The sequence below is a fragment of the Protobothrops mucrosquamatus genome, unplaced genomic scaffold, assembly GCF_001527695.2.
Source record: "Protobothrops mucrosquamatus isolate PMUCROS unplaced genomic scaffold, P.Mucros_1.0 scaffold368, whole genome shotgun sequence".
Classification (NCBI taxonomy): domain Eukaryota; kingdom Metazoa; phylum Chordata; class Lepidosauria; order Squamata; family Viperidae; genus Protobothrops; species Protobothrops mucrosquamatus.
In genome coordinates, this window is record NW_015386702.1 from 170,438 (window position 1) to 195,226 (window position 24,789).

The window sequence follows — 24,789 nt, forward strand, 5'->3', positions numbered from 1 at the left end:
AGTCATTGACTGAGGTGGGCAGCTATAGAAATTGAATAAATAAATACAAAATAAATACAAAATCTATATCTATAGGCAGTCCTCTCATAGGTGGCAAATGCAACCAGGTCTTCGATCCATTGAATAAATGGAGTCATACATTTATCTTTCCAACGTTGCAATATTAGTCATTTAGCCATAGTAAGGGCACAAAGAATCTTAATTTATGTTGTCCGATTTACAAGTTCCATATTGTATTTGGTATATAATTAAGAAGAATATTATCCTCTAAAATTTTTGCCTTTTGTCACACAATCATATTTATATAAACCACTGCTTTCTATTCAATTCAGAATAGAGCTGGAAGGGACCTTGGAGGTCTTCTAGTCCAACCCCCTGCTTAAGCAGGAGACCCTATACAATTTCAGACTGTCCAGAAGAGGCTGTCCAGTCTCTTCTTAAAAAACTTCAGTGATGAAGTACCCACAAATTCTGAAGGCAAGCTGTTCCACTGGTTAATTGTTCTCACTGTTAGGAAGTTTCTCCTTGATTCCAGATTGCTTCTCTCCTTGATAAGTTTCCATCCATTGTTTATTGTCCTGTCCTCTGGGGCTTTGGAAAATAAGTTGACCTTCTCTTCTTTGTCTTTTCTTCTCTCCCAAAATGTATTATAAATAAGCATTTTCCTTATTGCATCTCCAACAAAATGCTACTTTTGACAGTCCTTTCCTGTATAAATATAATGGAAATCCAATAAATCCTAAATACTATTTTTTGTTATATAAGTCATAATTTGAGGTCCATTGATACTTTTGCTGTAGAGGTTAAGACATCCTCCTGTTGTCTAAGCAATATAGGAACCTCTAATTTTTTATTCCACTCATTTCTTATCAAATTGATTTATCGATAACTGCATATCAAATTGATTTATTGATAACAAATATCTATAAAAACTAATAGGTTTTTTAGTTTTGAAGGATTTAACAAGTTGCTGTAATTAATTGAAGCTGAAAAAGCTGTTGGTCCAAATAATATTATTAATATGTGTAATAGTAAATATTGCCATTGGGTTATATCTGATAATAATATTTATCTCTTAACATGGAATATGTTAAAAAATTATCTTCACCTATTAGTTGGTCTGTCAATATCTCTGCTTTCATCCAATTTTTCCATATCACTATCTCTCCCCCAATTTTTAAAGAAGGATTTCCTTGTAGCCAATTTGGCATGGGAAAAAAGACCACATCTTTGTTGAATATTACATTCCATGTTTTTTTAATTGATAGAGTTGCTTCCAGAAATATTTAGTATATTTAAAGCCAAAATTTCCAAAATCAGAAAACTAATATTTAATTTAATTGGTAATTGGTTTTTCTGTAAAGATAATCTCAGTATTGAAGAACCCCATAGAAATTTTCTAAATAAAGAATTTATTTTCTGAAAATATTTTCCAGAAATAGCACATTTAGCTTTTATACATTTTCTAGACTTCATTCTGATTGTGCTTCTCTTACACTTCGCTTTATAATAAAATGTATGTCACTATATATGAGTTATTAAACCTTATGAGAAGGATATATATTGCAGTCTACTGTACCCTGACTCACTGATCCCATGGGATATTACTATATAGCCTACCAATGTGTATCCATCCTTATTATTTCCTCATTTTAAAAAAAAATGCCCTGGATTTTGCAAACTTCGGTGGTTTTCAACATGAGTTCAGTGTTGCCTCCCTTTCCAATATCTGTGTATTTTGAATTCCTAATGTATAGGCAGCTATTCCAGCACAAAGCATAATGTCTTGAAATATATGTGCAGATTATCTGAAAGGAAGGCGTATATGCATGGAGGTTGGGGTGGTGGTGGATGGATGGGATAGATAGATAGATAGATAGATAGATAGATAGATAGATAGATAGATAGATAGATAGATAGATAGATAGATAGATAGATAGATAGATAGATCAAATAAATGGGGGGTTGTTCCAATGTTCGTTGAATGGAATGAAAAATGTTATCTGTTCTTTCAATCTCTGTTTAAATAGTTACACTGAATTCCTCAATTAGCTTGTTTTGAGTTTTCCATTTTGCTTTAAAATGTTTCAATTTTAAAAATGGTTAGCCTGTTTGCTTTGTTCAAATTCTTCAGAGAAAGGTATTGATGAGTCAGATGCTGTTGATTTCCATCCAAAGTAATCTTTAGACTCTTTTGGCAGCAGAAATAAAGCACTATCTCAGTCCAGCTATACAATAAATGGATCTTAATTGGCATAAGCCTAACCCTTTAGAAGCAAGATCCAAGTCATTGTCCTCATTGTCCCCTACCCGTACACACTGTTCTGGCAGAATTTCATAATTGTTTCAAGCATTTAAAAAAATGTGAAAAATTATATTCAAATTCAGCAAATAGACTTACGATAGGAATCCTTTAATCAACAAAGTGGTGAAACTAAACATTTACCAAAAATATAAATCAAAGTGATATAGGCCTTTTTTCTTGTGGAGTTTTATGGTAATTCAGAGGTTGTACAGATTTTCCCCATTTAATGAGTTTAAAACCATTGTTCCATTATTTCTGTCCAGACAATCCTTTTTGCATTGGAAGATTGCTTATAGAACTGGTCTGTTTGAAGAAGGGAAGAATGGTAGATCCCTCATCACCATTAGCTAAAAAAAAGTTAATACAATCCTGGGTTGTATAAACAGAGGCATAGAATCAAGATCACGTGAAGTATTAGTACCGCTTTATAAAACCCTAGTAAGACCACACCTGGAATACTGCAGCCAGTTTTGGTCACCATAGCACAAAAAAGATGTTGAGAGTATGGAAAAAATTCAGAGAAGAGCAACTAAGATGATCAAAGGCCTGGAGACTAAAACATATGAAGAACGGCTGCAGGACTTGGGTATGGCTAGTCTAAAGAAAAGAAGAAATAGGGGAGACATGTTAGCAGTATTCTAGTATCTGAGGGGCTGCCACAAGGAAGAGTAGGTCACGTTATTCTCCAGAGCACCAGAGGGCAGAACAAGAAACAATGGTTGGAAACTGATCAAAGAGAGAAGCAACCTGGAATTAAGGAGAAACTTCCTGACAGTGAGGACAATCAACCAGTAGAACAGTTTGTCTCTAGAAATCATGGGCACTCCATCACTGGAGATTTTTAAGAAGAGACTAGACAATCATCTGTCTGAGATGGTATAGATTCTCCTGCTTGAGCAGGGGGCTGGACTAGAAGATCTCCAAGGTCCCTTCCAGCTCTATTCTATTCTATAGCAGGGAGAATAAAATCCTTGGAAGTCTGAAATTTTGTTTATGTTATTTAGCTTTTGGATCTTTTTAAATCTATTTTTGCTGCTTGAGTCATTTATGATTAGGCAGCCTTATAAAGCATAAGTAAAATCGACTCATAAATAAAATACATTTTCAGGAAACAGCCTGCTTAGTCCTCTCTGTTTGGGACTATTAGGGAAACAAAAATTGCTCTTGATTGTCAACTTGGCTGAATAAGGATTGTTGTGCAGAAAGCAAAATCGCACAAGCCCAATCAGGACTAGTGTTCTGCTGCCTGAAAAATGTATGATGCCCAGCAGTCTGCACAAAGAATTGCTCTTGTAGGCTTTTGGGTGTTTTTCTTATATTGAACCTTCAAAGAGGCTTACTGTAAAAATTACAGGGACTAGTTCAGGCAACCATCCAGGAGTCAACACTAACTTGAAGGCAGTAAAGCTGTGACATAATATCCCCAACTTTACAGTTATTGATATGAAAGACAAAAAAAAGTTTGGATAGTGGATAGGAAATATAGCAGCATAGAAGAGAAAGAACTGGAGAAAATAATAAATTACAAAGACCTGCAAATAGTAAAACGTCTATGATGTGGTGGCACAGTGGTTTAGAATGCAGGATTGCAGGCTAATTCTGCCGACTGCCAGCAGTTTGATTCTTACTAGCTCAAGGTTGACTCAGCCTTCTGTGCTTCTGAGGTGGGTAAAATGAGGACACAGATTGTTGGGGGTCAATATTCTGACTCTAAACCACTTCGAGAGGGCTGTAAAGTACTATGAAGGGGTATATGAGTTTAAGTGCTATTGCTATGACAAAAGAAAGCAAGGATAGAATCAGTAGTAATTGGTGCCTTGGGTGCAATCCCAAAGCATCTGGAGCGCCATTTAAACACCATTGGCATTGAGAAAATCATTAGTCAACTACAAAAGGCAGGTTGACTTGGAACAGCTTACATCTTGCAAGGATACCTTTAACACCATCAAACAACAACATCTGCCTAAGCCAGGTCCTTGGGAAAGACTTGATAGGTAGATAAAAATGCCAAATCCTGTCTAAACATTTGGTTCACAACCATAATAATGGAAACATTAAATGACTCATTTCCAAAAGCTTGACTAAATAAAATTGTTCCTTTTTTTCCCGTGTAAAAGATAAAAGAATAGGTAGACATCTGCTGGATATTTCTGGGAAAGGTCTTTTATTTTTAGCAGAAGTAATGGGAAACATGCCTCTTATTCCTTTAAATGAACAATAAATCCACGTAGTCTGATTTTCTGTAACTTGGAATGGCAGCATGAAATCTGGTTTAGGCTAAATATGACATTAAATACAAGCTTATATTCAATATATACATTAAAAATGTAAATAGTGGCAGAAAGGGAGGATAAAGTCTGATGGAACCCATTGAAGTAGGTAGCAAGATTAACCCCAATTTTCTCATACTATGTCATTGACAGAAATTGCAATATTCCATACATTCCATGTATGCTGCATAGTACATAGGATGTCTTTAAAAAGAGGGTTTTGTATAAATGCAGCTATAACTGCAGAATAATTTAAGAATATATCGTATTCCAGGCCAGAGCAAGTCAGTGTTATCCAAATAGGAAAGAGAAAGATGGCATCTTAATATCATCCCTGTCTCTTAAACTGAACATGAACTTGTTTCAGCCTTCAGTTTTTTAACCTCAGAATCATCCAATCATCCAATAAAAAAATGACTAGAACTTCAGTTACAGTGAAAGGAAGAAGAAACTTTTTCATAAATTGACTATGGAATTAACCTGCCTTTGTTTATTTTAAAGTATGTGTGAGTCATTTCTTAAGCTCAATTTTTGAGGTTGCTTCCAGCATAATTATAATCCTTTTGGAAAATACTGTAAAAATAAAAATGAATCAAAGATGTATTTCATTCCCCAGACTGGTAGACTCAAGATATTTAAAGATATTTAAGCATTTCCCTAGGCAGAATTTCTCAACAAATAAGAACATGTGTTGGTTGTTTTTTTTCAGAACTTGTATTAAATTTAGCTTCAGAACTTCTATTACTTGTCTTTTATTATCTTCCAGTCTGGTTCATGGTTCACACTTAGCATATCAGTCTCAGAAGAGTGACAGAGGCTGGGGATATTTTGGTGTATTGCACAAGTTTTCTTGTGCAAATTACAGTAAGGCTTTAAGAAGGATGGAGTAATATCTAGCTATATAGCTGGAATATCCTTGATGGCTGTTAGAAATCTTTGAATTTCATAAGCTTGTAAGCCCATACAATTTTTCTATGAGCTGAGACTTCTTTGAAAAATTAGAATAGTTATAAGTATTCTGTAACATCACTTCCTTCCTTCCTCTCCTCTCCTCTCCTCCTATCCAGGTAATGTCTCCTCTCCTCTCCTCTCCTCCTATCCAGGCAAGGTTCTTTCTTTTAAAATTGTCATCCTGGCACCTTTAGATAACATAGCATTTATCCTTTAAAAAGAGAGAATAATATTCCATGTATCATTCATTATATTTATTTTTAGATCTGCCATGGGAACTTGCACTGACAAAAAGGAATCAAGGGATGTCAAAAATATACTTTTAATAAATGACTTCAGATTTGTAGAAAGATTGTAGCACTATGAACTGCCAAATTAATGTCACGATTACTTAACAGAATGTATAGTTTAATTCAGCCTTCCCCATCAGGGACCATCCAGATGTGCTGAGCTGCAGTTCCTTTCATTCAACCAATAGAGTCATGCTAATGAGGATTATTGGGATAGTAGTCCCAGTGCTTTTTTTCTTAAAACAAACAAACAAAAAAAGGTGCCGGAACTCATACACGTCATACAACCAGCCTTGCCTACCCTACAAGGTTCCATCCCAAAAAGGTGCCGGAACTCCGTTCTGGGCGTTCTATGAGAAAAAAAGCCCTGACTATAAATATTCTTTAAATTGTGTATAAAGTATTGTCACCACAGAGAGGGTAAAATAATCTAGTCCTGTTTAGCTTTTGGATAGGATTCCATTAAGAATCCCAGGCCAAGGACTACATTGGGAAATCTTTAGAATATCAAGGAAGAAAGCAACCGGCACAGCTGTTCTGTTTTTACTGAGGAAACAACAACTACATGCCCATCTCTCTAGGAATAAAGCTCAGCTTGAGGAATGATTTACTTTTAGCCTTTTATGGAATGCACAAAATTGTCTGCACAGTTTGTCTTTCCCTCCACAAACCTGTTTGGTCCGAGACCTATTATTTTCTGGATACTCCCTGGCCAGCAGAGAAGCCGGCTTTTTTGAGTGCCTAACAGTGATCTGTGTTTCCACAAATAATTGTTTCAATCTGGTGTCCTGTGAAGAATTGTTCATTGTGACCCATACTGTTATCAGTCTTTCCTCTTGCTATAAAATTTGATCCAGTTCTCCATGTCTTTCATGACTGCTCAGGTGTTGCCAACTGCATTTCTAAGGGTCAGGGACAATGAAGCGAAGCTGACGTGATGACATTCTGGATATGCCAAGGAGTCGCCGAAGTGCATTCATGAATACTACATAAGACACATATATCTAAATTGATCCCCACTAATACAAATTTCATTTCTTTAATGCTGAATTCATTTCTTAAATGGCATGTGTTCAGATGGCTTTGTCTTTTTATTTGGCCTACAGCGTATTTAGACAACAACAGCATTGATGATGATGATGATGATGATGATGATGATGATGATGATGATAATCCAATTATATTTTTCCCCAAATAAATCTTGCTTAAAAGTTGTCCAAATATATGATCTGTTCTATTTTAAAGTATATTTTATGTTGCATATGCATCATATTACAAATAAAATATTATCTTTGCCTTGAACAGGGCCAGACAATATCATTATTGTCTGTCATAGACAGATAACGTAGTGCTATGACAGATGATTTGCTGTTTGGCCAATTACCTTTTTTGTGCCATAGCAGCTCCTGGGCCAGCTGATGGGTCTTTTACTGTCCTCTTAATACCTGAATTTCAAAAACTTATTTACCTTTTGTCTGATCAAGTAGTAAAAATAAATGGAAAAATGGACTAACTTGATTAGGAGAAAATTACTTTTTATGTATGCTATGAAAAAGTAAAATATCATATTTAGCAGTACAGGTAATCCTAGATTTACAATAGTTCATTTAATGACCGTTCAAAGTTACAAAGGCACTGAAATAAGTGACTTATTTCCATTTTTCACACTTAACGACCATCACAGCATCCCCATGGTCACAATTCATGATCAAAATTCAGACGCTTGGCAACTGACTCATATTTACGATGGTTGCAGGGTCCCAGAGTCATGTGATCTTCTGACAAAGTCAATGGGGAAGCCAGATTTACTTAACAACTGTATTACTAACTTAACAACTGCAGTGATTCACTTCACAACTGTAGCATGAGAGGTTGTAAAATGGGGCAAAATTCACTTCACAACTGTCTCTCTTAGCAACAGAAATTTTTGGCTCAATTGTGATTGTAAGTCAAGGACTACCCATACTACATTTGCTTATTACCGGTACTTAATGGATGAATTTTTCAAAAAGTGCATTTTATTTCTTCAACACACTTGATTCCAGGGTGCTATACCATCTATGATTTACATCATTCACATTATTTAATGCTACTCACATCATTGCATGAGTGTTACCTAGTTTGATTTAGCCCACAACATACTTGATTAGCTTCACGTACAGTAAAATGATTTGTATTGGGGAAAGAGATAGACACCAGACCAAAGATATTCAGGATCAAACTCTTGCTTTGCACTATTTAATATCTTTCAAGACTTTTTCAAGTAATTGTTATGGAAATAGTTTGTGGTAATAGGCGTGTAAATTGGTCTGAGAGTTGTGAATTAAAAACATTATGACTAGAAAACTGAAGACTTCACCCCCTCAAAAAATGTGAAGGTACGGCTTTAAAAAGGCAAGAAAAATAGGAAGGGTTTTCCCTAGTCTGATTTTATTTTGGAAAAATTGAAACATGTTCTAATTAAATGATATAGAAAAGAATTAAGATGGAAAATAAATTGGAAATATACCAAATCAAGAAATTAATGCACAAATAAAGGAGTAGAAAATTTGTTTCAATAAAGACAAATATTTCATTTCTAAAGGCCATTAAAATAATATAAATGATATAAAGAAACTGCTGTACTTTTAGTTTCGGAAAATGAAATTGCTTAGATAGCTGAAAATTAATGCTTTCACCTTCCTTCCTTCCTTCCTTCCTTCCTTCCTTCCTTCCTTCCTTCCTTCCTTCCTTCCTTCCTTTCTTCCTTCTTTTTGTAGAGCCATCTCAGATCAGTGACTTGGATAAAAACAAAATATAATGTTGGTTGTTTCTTATATTTGCAATGATAATTTTGTGTGCGTGTGTTAGCTTCTCTTAAAGAGGCAAAAATAAAGCTACATTCCTTAAATTTCATAGTAAATTAAAGCAATATCCCGAAGATACTATTTCTGATAAGTAATTAACAGTGTGTATTGTTTCTCTAATCACAATAAATTAAACCCTCTTTGGGAAACAAATACTATATAAAGACCTCCTATACACAATTCCCTGAAAAATATTTCCCACTGAACTCAGGTTTAATTTTGAATATACAGTATATTAGTTAATTAATTGGGTTTGATTTGGGAAGTCTTGGATTCAAATCTCATATTAGTTATAAAGTCCCGTAATGTGCTTTAGGCAACTAGCTGCCTAATTATTTAATTATCATAATTGGTAAGGACTAAATTCAGTAGCCATGTTTATACCACTTTGAGCTTCATGATAGAATGAAATAGAAACAATCTATCTTTTAGTTAATATCAGTACAAATATACTTTTGAGAGTTGAAGCCCCTTCTTTATATATATGGTTTTGAAATCCTAATTTCCAGGTGCTTTAGAAAGTGACAAAAAAGAAAATAATCCTTATAAGAACTAAAAGGAGTTTGGGGAGTGGGAGGGACTATCCTAGGAACTCCTAAGCCTACTGATTGGAGGATTTGACATTTATGTTTGATGTGTTTTCCTTCATTGGGTTTAATATGTTGACATAGCAGCATGTTTTTACTTGGTAAAATAAAGATTGGTTGATTGGCAGCTGCTAAGAAATGGGGCTTCCATCGATGTTAAGACATTTTAATTTCTGATCTTTAACTCAAATGTTTTACGAGTTAGAGATAAGCCTTTACTTAGTGCCACAGCATCTGTTTCATTTGCAGAAAACATTGGCCGTCTCCAGATAGGTCTTGGAAATGACCTTGCTGAACCCAGCAGAGCCTTGAGTTTATATATCATGTTATGCCTGATTTGGTTAACAATAGTAAACCACAGTTAGTTAGATTTACTGAGTGTGTTAAACCAAAAAACAAACAAACAAACAAATTCATAAACTACAGTGGCTGGGCTCAAACTAAATGTTATTAACATTGAACTGCATGGACCAGTGAGAATTTAAGGTAGCCTTATAGTAGTTGGCTACTATTGAATTATAATATGTAGTGAGAAGGCACTGTAGGGTTTATTACCTGAGATAATGGAGAATGTTCTATGGTATAAATTGACTTTCTTGGCAATTTCCTCCTCACTCTGGGTTAAAAGAGCTCTTCAGATCATAAACTTTGTGTTTGATAGGACTCAACTAAGTGTGTTATCTTTTACAGCTCCCACCGTTCCTGTTTATCCTGCTGCAGCGCCCTGGCCAAGTCCAGCTATCATTATTGCTGCATGCTGTGCCATACCAGTGTTCCTCTTTCTAGTTTTCATCATTTGCTACAAAGCCATAAAAAGGTAAGACTGTGTTAGCTTATTGAAACTTGATGCTACAAGATGAGCTGTTTCCTGAATATACCGGCATGGAGATACTGCACTGTGGCAGATAATGCAGTTCTCTAAAAGGGATACCATAGTTACACACACTGGCTCTGCTACCATTTCTTTAACAATTTTCCCTTTCCCCTTCTCTTTTTTTTCCAGCTCATAAATCCTAGACATGTCTTGTTTTCAATAATTGAAAGATCAGAATAACCCAAAACAAGCACAGAGCTATTGGTTTCAGGAGGGCTTGAATATACAGGAGGATAGAATGAGAACACCTAGTCCCTAGGGAAGAAGCTGCAAGTTATTTGGGAGGAATGTACAGCACCAGAAGTGCCTCTCAGTGGTTGATGCTGGCGGAAAAAGGAAAGCCACAGCATGGGCTGCTCCAATGCAGTCCAGACTTTGTTACAGAATAGTGGAACAATGTTATGTTACGAGAGCCCCAACATCACTGAAGTTGTAAAAGAACCAGGTACAGAGGAAAAGCCTTTCACTGAATTACCAAATTCTGCCTGTACCCTCTAGCTCAGGGATGTCAAACTCAATTTCATTGAGGGCCGCATCAGCATTGTGGTTGCCCTCAGGGGTCCGGGTGGGTGTGGCCAGGGTGGGTGCAGCCTACTGGGTGGGCATGGCCTACTGGGTGGGTGTGGCCAGCTCTACATCGTTCGTGTCAAGGGGGCCTGTGGGGGCCTGGGCAGGAGTGGGACAGATCTGAGGGTCTCTGGAAGAAGGGGGTGGGACCAGGGCAAGAGCCAAGGCATGGTCCACTGGAGGAGCCTCACTGTTCCTCTCAGGCCATGCAGGGGGGGGCTTATGGAGCTAAGACTGCGTTTCAGCATAGATGGCCACCACAAAATTGTACATTGGCTCCCGGCTGGCCTGGGCCAGGGCCAAGGCAGCAGGGGCCGTTCCCTCATTGTTTCCAGGATGGCTTCGCGGGCCACATGAAACCACTTCGCGGGCCGCATCCGGCCCCCGGGCCTTGTGTTTGACATGTCTGCTCTAGCTGGAAAATCATACATTAGATCTTCATGGGCATTTATTTTTTCCTGCTTGCGCACAAAATTAGCATGTCTGGGAAGTTCCGAACAAAGCATAATTTATGTATGTCTATCACTCAAAGCCTGCTGAAAGAAGTTAGGTTGTATTTGCTTTTTTTGTTTTATTTTTGCCTGAGTAAAAAGAGCATTTCACTGTTCCACTAAATTCTTCCAATAAATGCTCTGTTAAGCAGTTTCCTCTGGCTATTGGCAATAGCTTCAGTAGGTTGTATTAACTATTCATGATTTTCAGAGAAGTAACATTTCTTCCAATTTGATCTTCTGTGCAACAGAATCAAATAAAGAATTAAATTGTAAAAATTGGAGGTGGTAGAATGGATTATAATGCTTCATCTTGCAGATGTGGAATTAAATTTATCCATGTTTTTTTACATTAAACTTTCTTCTACTTACCAAATGCAGAGAAGCTTCTGATTTTAGCTACGTACATATTCTTTAAACAAACAAATGAATATATAGTTCAGTATTACTGTCTTAAAATCTGAAATTGTACTGTCTGCTTTCCCAATTCAAGATTTTTTCACCTCATCCTGCTCTTACATACATCAATTATAAACACATATTAAACTTAATACATTAGTCTATTTTTTTTTCTATTGGAATCCCAATGTCCTCTATGTAGATCCTACTTCAAAAGACGCACACATAAAATTAAAGTTCAGAATTTTTCTGAGAATATTTTGAGTTTGGGAGCCTTCAGAACTGAACTCAATTTTCTTTGTAGAATTCTTACTCACATGAAGCTTTCTGTGCTTTAGCAGCCTGTTTTTAGTTGAAAAATGGGAAATGTTGCTAGTACCATTAAGCAATTGCTAACCTCTTTCAGCTCACCCAAACATCTATACTAGTCTACCTTTCTTCTTTTCACCCTTGTATAGACCACATCTTATTCTACCAGAATAGTATTAAATGTTCAGTCTGTGTTCAGTATTCAGTCTTCTTCAGATGCAATTCCTTCCTTTTCCTGTTGCACTTTGTCTGTGATAAAGCCAGAGATTGGACTTAATCAAGATACAGAAAGTTTCCTGTGCACTTTGAGTTAGAGACATTAGATTATCTGGGAAGGGACAGATATCACTGTAGTTCAAACATTTTGCAGCCAAATTTAATGGTATAGTCACTTGTGCAGTTCTTTTCATATTTACTATAGAATACTTGGGTGTTTATGAAGCAATTAAGACCTTTTTTTGGTTTAACAGGCCTATAGGGTCCGCAGGGGAGTATTGTATATAATTTGACTGTTCTCTAATGACTGTGTATTTGTTGAGTTGTTTTCAATAATTTATGTTCTTAATATTGTGTTCAATAAGCCACTCAGAATCAGTTTAATATTGGAGTGGCATATAAGCCTAAAATAAATCTTGAGCTACTTGGGGCCAGTGTGGAATGCATAAACCATGTCCAGTTGCCCAGTTCAGATTTAAATTAACATTATGAGTAAGAGAATATCTATAGCTCAGGTGTGGCATGTTGTATTGTTGAAATTCTTGCAGCTCATTTTGGGGATGTAGACATTTCCTTACCATGCTAGGTAGCATAATCAGTGCAGGAATTTTAGAGAAGTGACCTTCATTGTTTGGTGCATTTGTATATTCTTATTATCTTGTCTACTTTGTCTGTTCTTAGACAGAAAAATTCTGTGGGTGCTTTTTTTTTTTTGCAAGTGACTGATGCCTTGTTGGTAATAGATTATTTGACTGATAAGGTGGAAATTCTGTCTTTCATTTGTGTTTTGGTGGTTTCCTGTGTGATCAGTAATATTGATAACTTTTTCAGGGACAACACATTTGGAGGATGCTATTCTTTTTCTGCCATTAAATTTTAGTTGTGTTAGGTTATTAGCTTGATAAGTAGATAGCTATAGTTTACTTAGGTATCACTTGATTGTTTGAGAAGAAGATGGAGCATTATAAGTTGAGCTAATTGCTAAAATTGGGTCTTTGATAGTTGTGTAGGCCATAGGAAGGGTTTAACTCTATATGCCTGTTAATTATAGCTTGCTGTTGCAATTTGAAAGCAGAATAAATGGTTTTTTAAAATGCTTGATTTAAAAAAATATTATAATGAAAATTTCTATGTATAATTAAGTTTAGACCTCATTTTGTGAGGCAGGTTTTTTTTTAAACAACACATCCTAAGATTCGGCTTAAGTGTCTTGCAATGGCATTAGAACCACATTATATACTTTCATCATATTTTAAAATGTAGGGTTTGGTTAATATACTCTGCTTCAGATGATTTTTAACCTAGCAAGAATCAGTTTTCTTTTCTCTGAGAAATTTAGAATAACTTTTTGATTGTGCTCTTCTACCTTGCCTTTATGTTACTGAAGATACAGCTTAAGTAAAAGGATCTAAAATTGGCTCATGTATTTATTTATTTTAATTAATCTTTCCTTTATTATTTTTATAAGAAACTCAAGATGGCGAACACACATACTCCTTCCTTCTATTTTCCCCACAGCAACAAGTGAAGTGGGTTCGGCCGAGAGAGAGTGATGGCCCAAGGTCACCCATTGGCTTCCATGCCTAAGGCAGGACTATAATTCATAGTCTCCTGGTTTCTAGAAAATTCATATTTTAAATAGATAATGCGATGTGCTATCTGCATAGTAAATGAGTGTCCTACTTATCCTCTAAAGCAGGGGTCCCCAATCTCCAGGCCATGGACTGCTACTGGTCCATGGCCTGTAAGAAACCAGGCTGCAAAGCTGGAGGTGAACGGCGGGTGAGAGAGTGAAACTGAAACCATCTCCCCTCCCCTGGTCTGTGGCAAAATTGTCTTCCACATAACCGGTCCCTGGTGCCAAAAAAGATTGGGGTCTGCTGCTTTAAGACAATGACAGATGCAGTAAATGTTTGTGTGCCAGGTGGTCACATACAGTGCAAACGTATGGTGAAAATACTGTTCTAGCTTTTCATAATTTGGGCTCAGATGAAGTTAATACAACATATGCAACAGCCTTCTTCAAATCTGTTATAATTTAATGTCTTTCTGTAACTCATCTGTTCATCTGTTTGCCATATGAAATTAAGTAAAACAAAAAGTTGGCAGTTGATTTATCAATTGCTTGTTTACTTCAGAGGCAAACCCTACTTGGTAGTCAAGTTGATCTTTTGGTTCTTTGTAGGTCTGTTATTCTTAGTGAGTTTAGCATCTAACTAAAGGAGAGCCACTCTGCTCCTTTAAAAAGAAAGGCATCATTTCCCCCCTCATCCTTTCCTTCCCCTTGCTCCTCTCCTACCTTCTGCTGCCAACCTTAGCTGTTCTTGAAAAACTGAAACATAACTTGGTTGATACTTGGGATTCCATGGCTGTAGGCTAGAAAGCAATGGCAAACCACTTTGGTATTGTTGTCAAGACGATTACATGAAGGGAGCCATACAGTTTTCTTAGTTTTTTATTCCTTTCTGTAAGCAGAATTCCAAGTATACCACACAGCAGAAAGCTCAAGAATGGGTAGTGTTCATTATAAATATGGTGTCTTCTGTGTAATCAAGGTCAGCAAAGACCAGAGAGAATCTGAGTTGTGACCTGGCAATCTGTTAATCAGTTTCTCAATGCAGAACATTAGAATGACTGAAATTCAGAATCAACCCTCTTGTTTTCATCCATTAAATTAAAGTCAATCAGTGTTAATGCTTGAGAACAAAAACAATTATGTCTAAAAAAGAACAGCAGACAAATTATATGATAAAGAATTACACACATCAGGCAGAAAATAGCTCTCTAAAATTGTGAAGATTCTTTACTTTCTTTTTTAATAGTCTAGTTATAATCTTATTAAATGTTATTTAAAAAAAAACTATGAAAAAAGAAAGGCAATCTTGTAATAGGATATTTTCATATGAGCACATACATCTGGGTAAGATGATATAGTTATCAGCCTAATTCCACATCTTTTTGCCTTTGAATCTAACTAAAAACGATGGAAGTTATAGTCCCAGATATCTGGAAGGCACTACTATACAATAAGAAGACATGTTTCTTTGGAAGCAGTAAGCACTTTGTAGTAGGATAAAGCAAAGTTGCAAAAAAAGCAGAAAGCCTTCCAAAGGAAACATTCCCTAAAGGCTTCATTCCACAACTTTGCCATCCCTGGGTAGCCTTTTGCCAGGTTGGACTTCCAACTGTGCCTAAAAGCAAAAACAAACAAACAGAGAAAGGTCTTCATTAATGTTGGTTAAGAGTGGCATATTCTTGTGGCAGAAAGCATTCTCCAAACCAACTGGGGGAGAGAGAGATTGTTCAACATAAAACAGCAAATTGTAAATTCATTGTATTCTAAACAATGCTGTTTTATCCAGCATTAAGACCAATTATTTTGTTCTTGCTTAATGCAATTTCATTTTAGTAGTGCAAATACGCATGGATGCTGCATGGATTCAGTTTGCCACTGTGATAAAAAGATATAAAGAAAAAAGTTAACTCTAATTAAAAATTTCGTGGTATGAGAGGATAGTTCTCAGTTCTCATTTTAAAAAAATATTTTTAAATAAAATAAAAAAATTCATTGTGATTACTTTAAAAAGACTAATTCTTTAACCTTATTTTGTAACCTTAAAAGATGGTAGCTATCCAGAGATATCAAGAAGATAGCAAAGATTTCATGGGACACACCCATCTCTTTATGTTCATTTATTTTTAAGTTATGCAGGGTCATACCTAATCAGAACTTGGATAAAAGATTACCAGGGAATTCTAGGGTTGTAGCAGGGACTCGAAAAATCAAACAAATATCCTGGAAGTAACTAGTAACATATTATTAAATATACAGTAAATACTTAAATAAAATATGTTGTATATGGGGTAACCTTGGAAAAGAATTTGTAAACTTTGGTTAGGCCAAAGTAGAGTTGCTAAGAAACTAATTGTGATTAATCAATATGATAGCATGATACAATTATATTGTCATTTGCATTAGCGCGCTCTCCATGTTCAAAGCCAATCTGAAGTGTTGATAAAGACACTTGGCAAATGAATGAAAACTAAGTGTGATACCCTTAATGCTTAGGGGGAAACACCAGAAATTTCTGAAAGATATATTTCTCTGCAGATATAATTAAAAACTGGAAGAAGAAATCTTATATATATAAAAAGATTTCTGCCACTGAACACATACACAGATAGTCCTCATTTAGTTGCTATTAACAGTTAGGACTTTACAACCAATCCTTGTATTTATCATCGTTACAGATCTACGGTATAAAACAAAAGAAAGCTAAAGGAAGATGTAAATTTGTTGCAGTTTCACATAGCAACCACTTTGCTTAATGATCAAGCTGCTAGTCCCAACGGGCACTAAAGAAGGACAGTCTATATTTATGACCTATAGTGGGCTGTTCAGAGTAAATAAGAGATGCAATAATACTCTTAATTAATTCAGATAGAGGGACTTTATTATTTGGCATTATTTGGTATTACTGTATTTGAACATTTTATTCTTGTCTACAGAGTTTTGCTGACATTTTAAAATTATTTAAAATTCTCCCTCTTCTTCATTCGTCTTGGAATATAGAGTCCTTGAGTAACTTGCTATATCTGCAAAAGTTGAGAGAGATCAGAAGAGTTCTGTTGTTAATTTATCTTCCTGTAAAGTTAATCTCTCATATACATAGGAAGTGATGTAATTTGTGAGTTCATGGCCATCACGACAACCCTGGATTTATTTCAGGAGATCATGGCTCTGATCCATATAGGCAGCTACATGTCAGATTTGATCTGAGGAAGGGAGACATTTGTCTCTGTCACTTGGCACAGTTGTGTTACTCTAGTTACAATATAATTTATTGGCACTGCAAACTTCTGGAGGGAGGAGAGCCCACCCCAGGCACCCAATAAATCACCCCTATTTCCACAGGCCAAATGTGGAGTTCCCTGAAGTCCGATAGAGAGTTCTGCTGAGTATCTCACTGATTTCTAGAATAAAAGTTTCCTGCAGCACTTGATAGGATTATTTCTGAGCAGGCTAACTTTGGCCATTAATTCAAGTAATTTCCTGGGAATCTCCAGGAGATAAAATGGCTTAAGAAGTGTTTAGGGTGAAGCTGGCATAAAAAGAAAAGTTTATATGACCAAACATAAGTAAACATGTTCTTACTGTTTCTGCAGATAGTCATCCTAAAGCATTATTTAAAGTGAATTGGTCTCTATTATGGAAAGTCAGATCAGAAGATGAATTTGCTGTAGAGCAGTGATGGCGAAACTTTTAGAGACCGAGTGCCCCAAAACTGGCTCCGCCCCTGCTTCACCCCCTGCCCCGCCCCCACCCACCTGCCCGCAGGGCCACTCACTGCCTCCAGGGCCCACTGCAGATTGCCCAGCAGCGCCATGGCGGCCACGCTCTCTGCCCACACCTCGCAGCATCAACTGTGCGCAATGGGGCCTGAGGGCAGAGTCTTGTCTACGCTGTCTGGCTGCCATGTCCTTGGCTGCACTGCTCCGTGTGGGCCACGCTCAGGGGCGACTCTCCTCCAGGGGCGCTGCTGGTGAGGAGGAGGTTGTGGGGGGAGGCAAGGCTGGGACAACGGCACGTATGCCCACAGAGAGGGCTCCGAGTGCCGCCTCTGGCACCCGTGCCATAGGTTCGCCACCACTGCTGTAGAGGATAAAATCACTCGGATATGCTCAGGGTTAGAGGCTAGCTGGAGCAGGTCCAGCTGAAATTATGGAGGCTTTGTCTTACAAAATAGTGGGATATTCTGGGTACTGAGGAAGTTCTCTACGTTTGATCATCTATCCTTTCTGGGTGAAATAAGGGAAGACTGAGTGTGGATAATGGGAAAAGTATATGTGAATGAGGTGTTGTTTCCTCTCTCTTCAAAAAGCCATCATCCAATTGTATTACAGCTAGTCCTTGTTTAGTGACTGCCTTGTTTAATGACTATTCAAGTTGCAGCAGTGATGAAAAAGTAATTTTATGATCAATTCTCACATTTACAACCTTGCAGATTTATAAAGCAATGGAAAGCTTTAATATGGTCATAAACACAGTCACAGTTTAACGTAGCATTCACTTTATTTAACAACCAAGTTGCCAGTCCCAATTATAGTTGCTAAAGGAAGATTAGCTATAAGTAACTATTGACCAGAATCCAGCCTTACTTTTTTTAGGGATAACTGCAGAGAATCATGGATGAAATAGTTTATTTTGATCTTTTCTGGTCAGAATTCAAGCCTGCATATGGGACTGAACCTATATCATTCAGCCTTTTTGATAACTTCTGGTGGAAATGGGGCAGGGGAGTGCAATTCTCCAGATCCTGTTTGATCTTTGAGGTGCAATTTAAATGTCACCTTTAAAGCTCTTCATGGCTCAGAGCCTGCATAACTCTAGTTTGAGTTGGTGTGGTCCGGTAAGATCTAGTAGAGAGGGCTTGCTGCAGGCTGCAAATCTGAGGTAAGGGACCCCTGCTTAAGCCTTCTCAGAGATGGATCCCTATTTCTAACCCCCCATGTCCAGATGGTCCTATTTCCCCTAATTTGTTTTTCAAAGAGTTATGAAACTAAGATTCTATAAAGGCATTTAGAGATGTGGGAAGATTCTGCTCTTTATTTTTTAATTTTTTTTGTTAATCATAACTACTTAGAATCTTTGGAAATGCAATGGCATATAAGCCAGGCTAATAAAAAATAAATAAGTAAATTACCAGAAAGTAGACTTCAATTAAGTATCAGGGGGGAAAATGCTACTGGTACTAGCTGTTCAACAGGCTAAAAGACTACTTCAGGAAGTGGTGGATTGTCCTACTTCAAAAGTGTTTTGGCTCTCAGGGATACTTTACTGAGTACAAAGATCAGACAATTCCTTTCCAGACCTTACATTCTGTCCATGATTCTATCAGTTTAGAGCCCCAGAAACCAAGCTGAAAGCAAATGAATCTTTAAGTATTAAGAGGATTTGGGGAGATTTATATTAGATCTCAGTGGAAAAATTAGGTGACCCCTAAGGACCTGAAAGCACACTTAATTAGCACTGAGTTGCAGAGGAAGAGAGCAGGTGAGTATAATTCAATTATAATTACAATTATTTACGTGACAAAAGTGGGAAATATTAAATATATGAGACTTAGCCATCTCTTCATCTTAATTAATTTAATTAATTTTAAATTTAATTTAAACTTAATTACTGTTAAGATTTTGTTCTTTGAAGGGTGTCAATCATCCCTGGCATTTAGTGACCATTCAAAGTTACAGCAGCACTGAAAAAAGTGACTTATGACCATTTTTCACACTTAACAACTGTTGAAGCATCCCCATGCTCACATGATCAAAAGTCAGATGCTTGGCAACTGACTCGTATTTATGACGGTTGCAGTGTCCCGAGCTCATATCATCACCTTTTCAACCTTCTGACAAGCAAAGTCAATGGGGAAGCCATGTTTCACTTAACAACCATGTTAATAACTTAATAACTGCAGTGATTCACTTAACTGTGGCAAGAAAGGTTGTAAAATGGGGCAAAAAAAGCAATTGTCTCACTTAACGACAGAAATTTGGGGCTCAGTTGTGGTTGTAAGTTGAGGATTACCTGTAAATGTCTAAAATAGGACCTGAGCTACCTCCATACGAGGAAAACAAACATCTTTAGCCTTTCCCATCCATTATTTCTTAGTGCTTCTTTCCTACCATCAGGTTTAAATGACTAAGTCATCCCTCCTTTTTGACCCCCATATTCAGTGTCAGGCAACGCTAAATAAATGGTTAGATTTCATTGTAACATAAGACAGACCATGAAAAGCAAGAAGTGAAAGAAGTTGGGCATTATTCAGAAATAACTAGATTCAGTTACATCCTGTAATAGCAATATCTTCTAGTGGTCGTGGCCCATATTTCTCTCATAGTTGCTTTGCTGTCTGAATGGGACAGATTAATAAGACTAGGATGTATTTAACTGATACTTTTCTAAATGGTATTCTTGTGAGGTTTTCGGATGCAGAAAAATGAGAGATAGAAAGTTTACAAATTTGCACTCCTATTTCATTTCTTGCTCAACATCATAAAGTTTCATTTGTTCAACATAAAACTGCTCCTTTCATTTGGAAGCAATTTTACAAAGAGTTCAATCAGTGATTTGCTAATTAGCAAAACAACTGCATGTAGAAAATCTCATAGTAGACATTTTAATGAGTTACTTCTGCTTCTGGCATGAATTTGGAGTGGATTTGCATGGAGTGAATATTATGAATTTAAAGAGCACTTAACATACACCAGTACTAATTGCAAAACAAATGACAATTTAAAAAGATGGAGCAGAATGGAGAACAGAATTGGAGTAATGAAGACAGCGGAAAGATTAAAAAAAATAATTAGTTTTGAATATACACACATTTCAGATTTAACAAATAATTGGAGGCTATAAAGAAAATTTGCAATAGGGCAATAATGAGGATTTTGGATTGTTCTTTCTACCTTATTTTATTTTCCTAACATTGTTTTTAAATCATGCGTACTTTTTAAATACTCAGATCCAAATAGTCCTTGACTTGGGACCACAGTTGGGATTGGAATCTATCATTGAGTGAAGTGGTAGTTAAACAAGATGCCCACATGACCACTTCACTCAACAAACATAATCCCAGCTCTCCCAATTGTAGTCATTAAGTGGACAGAGCAAAAGAGCTGCCTGCTAAAGGAGGGCAAGCAGCCCTCTCCATGGGTGGACAGGAACTTCTGCAATGGGCTGCAGAAACAAATTTTGGATCTTTGGGGTCCAGGCTTTGTTTCTGCATCCCACTGGAGAAGTCCATCTCCCCTCCATGCATGGAACAGAACCACTGTGATGGGCTGCAGGAACAGAGTGGGATCTTCAGGATCTGAACTCCCTTTCTCCATCCCTCCCTTTTGCACAAAGGTAAACTCCTTCAAGAGACTGCACAAAGACAGCACTGATCTTTTGGATTTGACCTCCATTTCTGCAGTCCACCCAAGGAGTTCCTCAGTGGGCAGCCCTCTTACTCTTGAATCTCAGCTCCTCTTTCACTCTCAAAGAGCTGCCTGCTTGCCAGAATCTCAGTGCTGTAGCATATGGTAGCTGCTTGCAACCTTCCCTGCTGGCTGCCCCATTGAGAAACCAGCAAAGAAGTTTGGAAATGCTGAACACATGATCATGGGGCACTTGGCAACTGGTCTTAAGTGCAAACAGGTTGCCAAAGACCCAGATCGCAATCATGTGGCCATGGGTGGGGTAAGGAGCAGCATAATGTGATAGCCAGAAGTGCTTTATGGACTGTAAAGCACTCTTTCTGAGGCCATTGTACCTTTGAAACGGTCATTAACAACCGTCCATAAGTTGAAGACTACCTATATTTGACTATTTTAAACAGTGCATGACTATTTTGACTATTTTTCAGTGATGCTGAAAAAAATGAATGTGTCTGATTAATACTTTTAATTGAAGTGAATTAGTTTATAATTAAAAATGTCTGATTAAGTAGAAATGCATACTAATAAGTATTATACTTAATCACTAATGATTTCTGTAAGCATTTTTACATTTCATCCTTCTGAGGTTGGTAAAAATGAGGACCCAGATTGTTGGGGGCAATATGCTGACTCGTTTAGAGAGGGCTGTAAAGCACTATGAAGTGGTATATAAGTCTAAGTGCTATTGCTATTATAATTTACCTGTGACAGTACTGAAGTTAAAACTCACCTTAATATACCATAATTCTTGTTTGACAGGAAACAAATATATTTTGTCAACTGAATATATTGTAGCTGAGTTGGATTATCATCATGCCAAAAGTCATCTTAAACAATATAGCTGGGTTATTGAATAATATATTTTATGTAATTATATTACTTTTTTAAAGTTTTACAATAATTATAAATCTCTGTATTATATTATTGTACTTTCTGATCCAGAGGCCACCATAAATGTTTGATTGATCATCATACAATTAGTCATTATAAATTCTTCATTTTGTTCTTACTGAAACAGCATTATAATGTCTTTGGATTCTCTCTCCTTCCAGTCTTGTATCTAGAATTAAAAAACAAAGTTCAAAGTGATCTCTGGAGCCCTATGGCTTGAAAAGCAAACTTGAATATCATTAATTGGTTAGTACTGATCTTTGCAGAACTCTAAATTGTATACATCTTGCAAAAAATAAACAAAATAAGATTGCAAACTAAGTGTTCATTTAAAAAACAATAATTTAAAAAGCAATTTTCTTGCATTTCCCCCCTATTTTCCTTGTTCAGGGCATGCAATCTGCTGTTCTCTAGATGGTTTGCTGTTGGCTGTCCAACTGGCATTGAGGAGAATTGAATATCTGGAAACCATCTGGATGCTCACCCCTTTTTTTGGTATCAGAAAAATGTTAACAGTAGTAATACAGAACTCTTCAGTAATTCATGTTGTTGATAAATAGTCCAAATTTGAAGATTTATAGAATTGCACAACATAGGTGATGGAATGAGATAACGATATTTTTAGTTTTAGGAATCCTTTTATAATTAATCATCTGTACAGAATGTTTTTCAGTATTTTGCATAGCTAATAAATTTGTTTTTCTCTCCTTTCTTTTTAAAATATCACTTTTATTGGGCTGCAACAAAGGAAACCTATGAGAACAGAAGAGAATGGAACAAGTCAAGCTGAATATGCAATGACATCCTGTCAAAACAGCAAGACAGTTGATGCTAACAATGCAGTGGCGTAATTTCCAAAACCACCTCTTGAATAGTAAACATTAAAAGCACACATGGAATATGCAAGGTGGGTGAAATGCAGCATCAAGAGAAGACTTATGGCCGAGGACTTCATTTCAGAAATAGTGCGCGCTTCAGATATTCTGAGAAGAAAAGCAGGTGACTGCTCTTTGGCTTGCTGAGTGTCACAAAAGTGGGATTATACCAGGGGCTACTCTGAAAAAGGGATTCACAGAGGCCTACACACTGCATGCTTGTTCTTTTGAAAGCAACATTGCAGTGTCCCTTCTTCCTTCCTCATCTTTGATTGACTGTTTATTTTTTTAAATGCTTCAGTGATCCTTTGATGATTAAGAGGGCAATCTATTCAAGACAGTAAAATACCATAATTTGGCTTGCAAATTCAAGCTTTGCATTTTTCTGTTTCTCTACAGTCATTTTAAGACCCACCCTTTATCATGATCATATTGTTAAAGTGGAAAATCTCCATTCACTAAAAGGGAACATCCCTCCCTGCCCAGCTGCATGATTTCATTGAATGTATCCCCTCCTATACAATCCTATGACTAGATATAGATGCCATTACTACAGACATAAAGGAATCCAGAATGTCTTATAGCAATTAGCTTTCCTGGTCAAAAGAAAAGTGTTGCCTAGGATAACATTTTAAAGTCCAGAAATGTTTTGGGCCTTAGTGTTTTAAAAAAAAATCTATATTTGGGTACATCTATTATTATTTTGCAGTTTTGCACATGTATATCCACCACACTAATCTGTAGAGAAGATCTCTAGAATGATCTAAAAATGTTTGACTCTGACGACAACAACTTCTTGAAGACTTTCCTATTCCTTGAGTAGCTCCTCCAAGCAAGTGCTAAATAATTTTCTGTTGTAGGGAAAAAGCTGTGATAGATCAGTCCCCTCTTTAATAAGGGGCTGCCAACAGTGCCAAAATTGCTCTGTGTTGTATCACTTTGTGATAAAGTACCACAAACAGTTTAAAAGCATAATCCAACTCTCCATTGTCACAGTGTCTTGTTAGGCACAGTCACTTTAATTTATAAAAGAACGTCTGATGCCATTACTTGTCCATACTTTGATTAAGAAGTTAAAATATGATTTCTGTCTTTCCTTTCATATGCCTTCATTTGTCACAGCTGTACCAGCAAAACAAAACAAAATGATGTGTCACAATTTGGCTTCTTGTCTTGCTGTCAAGCTGCAGTGATATTCTGTCTTTGTAGATTCAAGCAGTCTAAAATAAGCTGTAGCAGCTCTGTAGTCTAGAATCATGGTATTGTGTCAGTCCTAAGTCCTAAGAAGCTGGTTTGTTGGCTGAATGTAGCTAGGATTGTCTCAGAATAGAATTCCAGTGTATTCCAACTTACAATCAATTTTTCAAATAAGAACTAAAGAACTCTTAAAAGTGAGGTATGGGGCAAATTCTCTGCATTGAATTCTGATACTCCCTCACCTAGACAAAGTCACTGTATAATGCTGTCCCAGTTAAATATGAAACAGGATGGATGGATGGATGGATGGATGGATGGATGGATGGATGGATGGATGGATGGATGGATGGATGGATGGGTGAATGAATGAATGAATGAATGAATGAATGAATGAATAATTTTAGAGCCTTTGGCCAGGCAACAGTATACAATAATACTTAAAATCAATATAGGTAGGGCTGTTGCAGCAACAATGACTGGCCTCTTAATAGCAATATAAAATATTTTTGCAACCATTTTAGTTATGTCTGGGCTTGTATCTGCAAGGCAGTAAGTTACATAAAATAAATAATTTATTCCTGGGAACCTTAAAAGTAGTGGTTATATTTGTTCTTTATATCCCAGTAGAGGATACAGTTCAAAAAAGCATGTCCCCAAGGAGTAAGGGGTTGCAAGGGTGTCTCACTAGAAAATTGGTTCCTTATAAATCTGGATAAGGAAAATTCATTTAAACAGAACGGTG

The 24,789-nt window shown here is 36.6% G+C and overlaps 1 protein-coding gene across 1 annotated transcript in view; it reads left to right on the plus strand.

The window, feature by feature from the left end:
* PRIMA1 (proline rich membrane anchor 1) overlaps window positions 1-23,506 on the plus strand; it is a 59,264-nt gene extending 35,758 nt beyond the window's left edge. The window contains exons 3-4 of the mRNA XM_015815693.1: window positions 9,940-10,066; window positions 22,724-23,506. Coding sequence (XP_015671179.1) covers window positions 9,940-10,066; window positions 22,724-22,826 — 230 coding nt within the window. The 3' untranslated portion in view covers window positions 22,827-23,506. The remainder of the gene's footprint in view (window positions 1-9,939; window positions 10,067-22,723) is intronic.
* The last annotated feature ends 1,283 nt before the right edge of the window (window positions 23,507-24,789 follow it).